The 6,000-nt window shown below is 33.5% G+C and overlaps 1 protein-coding gene across 1 annotated transcript in view; it reads left to right on the top strand.

Moving 5' to 3' along the window:
• The first annotated feature begins 341 nt into the window (after positions 1–341).
• LOC123656426 (venom carboxylesterase-6-like) overlaps positions 342–6,000 on the top strand; it is a 30,799-nt gene continuing 25,140 nt past the window's right edge. The window contains exon 1 of the mRNA XM_045592113.1: positions 342–572. Coding sequence (XP_045448069.1) covers positions 381–572 — 192 coding nt within the window. The 5' untranslated portion in view covers positions 342–380. The remainder of the gene's footprint in view (positions 573–6,000) is intronic.

Raw genomic sequence — 6,000 nt, 5'->3', positions numbered from 1 at the left:
GTCCGCTGCGCAGGAATCATACGCACATCGGTGACGCAAATCGCCATAAGATTTTCCCTTTCCAAGTAGTGCCCAAGGCGGCTAGAGAAGTTCTCACTTCAACAACAGTCTCAAATTTAACTCAGAACATTATTATCTAAATAAACGAATTCATATTTAATAATCATTTCTCAATTAAAATTAAATTAAACAACAAATATTCCAATCTCTGTTTACATAAATATCCGGTTTTCTAAAATACTGGTTAAGCGACAAACAAGAGTTTAAGGTCGGTTAATGTTCAAATATTTTTCTTTAAATTATATACAGATTACAGTTACACCGTTCGATACCTCAGTAGGATACAAGGGCTCGTCGCGTGCGCACGGTCCTCTGACAATATGGCGTGCGTGAAATTATTATTGTTTATTTCATTGGCAGTTTTGGTCACGAGCCAGAAACCAAGCCCCGTAGTCAGAGTTGCCAATGGTATCTTACAAGGGACTTGGAGTCAGTCCACAAATGGAAGGGAGTACGCCAGCTTCCTCGGCATACCGTACGCTCGGCCGCCGGTTGGTAAATATAGGTTTAGGGTGAGTATTGTACCTTGATTTATATCTTTACTGATGATACTGATATTAATAATAAATATTCAAGGTTTATTCGTAAATAAAAAAACTCTGAAAGTAGTTAATCAATTTAGTAATAATTTTACTATTAGATAACTAACTAAGACAGCCAAGCAAGCTATTACAGATAACAGTAGTAAAACAGATGTAACAACAGCAGAAAATAAAGATGCAATTAAAAACTCTATTATTATTATCTCAATTAGTTGCGCCATTAATATCAATTGGGCATAAAGTAGTAGAAAATCTTAAAAGTTTAAACAGATACTTATCAAGTTAAAAATGATTAATTTTTATTTAATTAGTTTTGCCATTAAAGGGAATTCATTTGAGCACAAATATAGATTGTATGATAATGCTTTTGTATTGTCTTAATTGTTCTTATCGCTTGTTAGGTAATCAGTAAAAATATATAAAACACACATTGAACAATTGAAAAACACAAACATAGCCACATTGAAAACATTCTGACCTGCATTAAAGTTTCATATTTCAATTTCAAATATAACGGAATTTCATTGAATCCATAACACCTTACTTCAACGACACTTTTTTAAAAAAATCCGAGAATTATTACTCTTTATCTTTAAAAGTTTCTTCGTAGCCAAATTTAATGTATGTTAACTTTTCAGAACTTTTTTTCTCAGCGATGATGAATCAGTTCAATCAGTGGTCGGTCACTATTTAACATCTTATTTATGTCTGACTAGCTTATACCCGTGACTTCTATCGTATGCCAATGTTTACGTTATCCCATATTATATTAAGATATCAAATAGCGAATAGGAACCATACTTTTTTTTATCATAACATTAATAATAAAAACACCAAATTTTCTTCTTTATTAATTGTTTGATTCAGCCTTAACATCCTACTACTGGGCATAGGCCTCTTTCTCCATGTGGAAGAAGGCTCAGAACTTAATCCACCACGCTACTCCACTGTTGACGGTTCCTTCTTGTACCCATTTCGAAATGTTAACTCTTTTACAACTCTAAAAGTTTTAAATTTACAAACCCTTAAATACGTATGCTGTGTGGTTACGGCATCAAAGAATATAGCCACCTCCTCTATTCCCGTAGGTGTCGTTAGAGGCGACTAAGGAATAACACAGTTCCGCTACCACCTTGGAACTTAAAAAGCCGACCGATGGCGTGATAACCATCTAACTGCCGGCTTTGAAATACACAGGCCGAAGACGGGCAGCTGCGTCTTCGGTGTGACAAAGCCAGCCCTTCGGTCATCAACCCGCCTGCCCAGCGTGGTTACTATGGGCAAAACACCACCGTTGACGCCATTTTTGGCGTGAACTTGTGGAGGCCTATGTCCAGTAGTGGACTGCGTAAGGCTGCTGTGATGATGTGAGTGTGATGAAATACGTATATCATGAATGGTATTGAAATGCATAAGACCTAAATTTCAGAGAATTTTGGTAACAAGGATGTCATATTTCATAGAAAATTAAATTCCTTGTTAACGCATGAGAAAAATACAAAGAAAAAAAGCAGCTTTATCATATTGATAATACTGGTTGCAATTTGCGGTTTCCACAGCGTGACATTCCATTTTTTTTTTTGAACCTCTTATCTACAAACTTTTTTTTAGCAATTCGTTCAGTATTTTTTCTGTGAATTTGAAATGAAACTTAATTCTATTTTTACAAAGTTACGCTTTTTAACATTAGAAGCAGAAGATAAAGAAAAGATAATTTATGATATAATATAATATATATATGATATAATAATATTTAATAATACATTTAGACAACGCATTGACGCATCGATCACAGCCTCTAGCCATTGCGTTGGTGGTCGCGTGCTCCATCCCCGCTCATAGCAAACATTTTATACTCGCCTTACAGAAGTTGCCATAGTCTGGGCGATTGTGTTTATGTATTGTGTGTATTTTAACACCCCTGACACAGAAGTAAATCCTAAATTGAGGTGCTCAGTCCAAGGTTTATTTATGAATAGAATAATTTTCCTATGGCAATCTTTTAATAATATAATTATATGTTTCATACACGTATATAGACATTCATATATAATTATCGTAAATTAGTAAATAATCATATTTAAATGATTATAGCTATTAATATTTATATCGTTTGTTGCTTTTTTTTCAATCGATATACATTTACTGATAGCTAACCTGACAGACGTTGGTCCAAAAAATAGAAAATTTCGAAAAACGTAACTATTATTCAAACAGCACGCATTTGAGTGTTCAGAACGCAAATAGGACAACTTTACGATTAACAAAACAGACTAACGTCTTTCGGAAATCTGGAAACATAAAGAATCAACCCACTACCAGTAACTCGCTACAGCTTATAATATCCCACCGCTGGGCAAAGGCATCTTTCTCCATATAGGAGAAGGATCAGAGATTAATCTACCACGCTACATTCCGTATATGTGTACATGATAACAACTAGGACCGACAGCTTAACGTGCTCTCCGAGGCACGGTGGGGAAACCCACATGGATTAAAAACCATAACGGAAATAATTATTTGTATAAATATAAATATCCTCTCCGAGCGGGAATGGAAAACGCGAACGTCGGCGTTGGTCGGTGGGGAGACCCACAAGGACTGCACAAACACCCAGACCACGGCAAACATCTGTATGGCCGTTTTTTTTGTGTATCTACTCAGAAACTTTTGTGGGGCTCATGTACAACACTTTGCTGAACATGATCAAATGTATAGTTTACGATTCTACAAAGAACATACAGATAAATATTAATTTTTATATATATAGAATAGATATATGTATTTATTGCATTGTGTAATATTTGTATTTCAAATATTTACTAACATAACAAGTTGGCATTATATAGGAAAATATTTATTTTTTCATCAAGTTGCTTTTTAACAATAGTACACAAACAATTTTAATCACCACTCATCATCATCATTTTAGTCTATTGCAGTCCACTGCTGGACATAGGCCTCTACAAGTTCGCGCCAAAAATGGCGTGAATTCATGTCTGAAAGTCACCACGCTTGCTAGGTTGGTGAACGATTTAATAATAGTATAGTATAACAACAATGTAGTAATACCAGGATTCATAATCTACTTTATCAAGATCGATTTAATTATCTTTTAAAATATTATCGAAACGATATTATAAAAATCGAACCTATTATTTTTAAAATAATTTTAAAAATCTTGAACTTAACGTGACTACACCCAGTTCAGTGGCCTCTGTTTACTTGGTCGATCTCATTAATTTTTTTAACCACCCCTTTACTTCTGATTTCTCAGACGTAACATACAATTACAATTAAACTCGTGAAAAGAACCTTATAATTAAAAAATAGAAACATAGTTTCAGCCGGTTTTATGAAGTAAGTTCCAGTTTCTTTATACAGTATCAAATTAGTCTATTTTAGGATTCGACTTGTAAATAATAACGTAAAACAAAATCACGTTCAATTAAACGTACAAACAATTTCATGATAATGATTTCACTGTGAAATACATTTCTGTTGCAATTAAAATGATACATCCAAGCGAAATGGCGATACAAAGTGGCACTCCAATTGCTTACGGCTAGTTTGCTTCGGACACCAAACAATTTCACCTCAAAAGCAAATTTACACACAGTTTAGTTCAATTTACGCATCACTGTACTCAATTAAGAGGAGTGTTGTGCCTCAATTGCTAAAATATCATTTTCAACTGAATAAAATTAACAATGATTACCTGCAAATACATTTCTGTAACTGTAAACAATTTCTGCAGATATTTTCTATCTTCATAAAAAAATATCGCTAAATTTGATGGTAAGCACAAAGCTCGAGAACGGCTTGAGTGATTTTATTTAGTTTCCTAATACCTAACGGTGGTTATTCGGAATGAAAAAGGGAGAACGTCAAAATTCGAATAATATCAGTTAGAGTTCAATGATAGTTTTCGTGCAAAAATAAACAATTAGGTGTTGCAAGAAAAGATCTACGAGATTAAATAAGGTTAAAGATACGCAGACTAGAAATAGGTACTATCTGCCCTTAGAGAACTCACTACAATGGACGTTAATATGTCTTCTCTTGATACTACAACAAAACACAATTATAGGTACACCATACTATTATATATAAATGTCAAAAAATAAATAAATATTGTTAACAAATAACGTAACCTAAGATAATCTACTGCCTGTGTTATGAGAAAGAAAGAAAATTAATTGAGATGAAGTATTTTTCATTCGCAAAGATTCATATTAATGCAATAAAATCACCTTTTTATTATGTGTGATCATTATTTTGTTGCGAGGCTATTTTAAAACTATGATATATCGAAGACATTCGTTGAAATCAAATGATGTCGAGGACCATTGTTGACCAATGCTGTAAGCAATAATGTGATGTCTATGAAAGAGCCTTTTCAAATATATTTTTGAATATACTTGATTAACATTAAAAGAGTGTTTAATGAGTTAATCTTAAGAGATAGACATGTGCTGTTGCTGACTTTTTTTAAGATCTTTTTAGAATACCTTCATACATAATTTTTGGATAGCTGACCGTTGGGTAGCTTGACCGATTGTTTAAGCAACGCACGTAATGGTAGTCCTCAAAAAGAATATTTTTCCCATTTTTGTAACATTTCTTAGTTATGCTCAGTTCTTCAGTTTCCTCAGTTTCCTCGATATATGGAACATCTAAGAGAAAAAGATTTTTTCACTTCCAACGAGTAGTTCTAGAGATTAGCGAGTCAAAACAAACTCTTCAGTTTTATAATATCAATATGGATACGTGTATAAAGCAGGGTCAATACACTGCACTAAGGAGCTAGTCATTGTTTATTCAAATTATATTTATATAGGCGTTATTTATGCAAAGCGTAGAAATATAACATTCAACATTTGACACTTTGACACTTTGACTTGAGTTACCACGCCGTAACACAAGAATCCAGCTTACTAAGGAAGAATGGATGGAACATGGGAACAATAGAATAAGCGATTCAGCATTTTGATTGTTTTACAATTTAATTATTAAAATATATTTTAAATCAGTCTTGTATCAACTATCTCAAAGAACAGTTACTTTTATTTTTAATATAATTGTAATTTCATTTTATATTTTTGAATTAATAAATATTGTGAATTTAAATAAAATTGTTTTTAAAAAGACTTTCATCGGTCGCCATATCATAACTGGCGCAGTCGGTAGTTGTTGCGGCAATTGAGTGAATAAAATCTTCGGTCAATTGAACGATTTTGATCGTTAAAACCGCGACCTTCTCTACAACGAATCTACAACGGCGGCATCGGTGAAGTCTTCAAGAGAAGATACAAGACCCGGAGAGGAGATGCAGAAGGCGCTTTGGTGAGTACTCTCTCAATTCCAAGTTCCTTTGCTATATTTCCTTCCGTATATA

The sequence above is a fragment of the Melitaea cinxia genome, chromosome 9 (genome assembly GCF_905220565.1).
Source record: "Melitaea cinxia chromosome 9, ilMelCinx1.1, whole genome shotgun sequence".
In the NCBI taxonomy this organism is placed as follows: Eukaryota; Metazoa; Arthropoda; class Insecta; order Lepidoptera; family Nymphalidae; genus Melitaea; species Melitaea cinxia.
The sequence above is the reverse complement of the archived record's forward strand: the minus strand, read 5'-3'. Positions and strand labels throughout refer to the sequence as shown.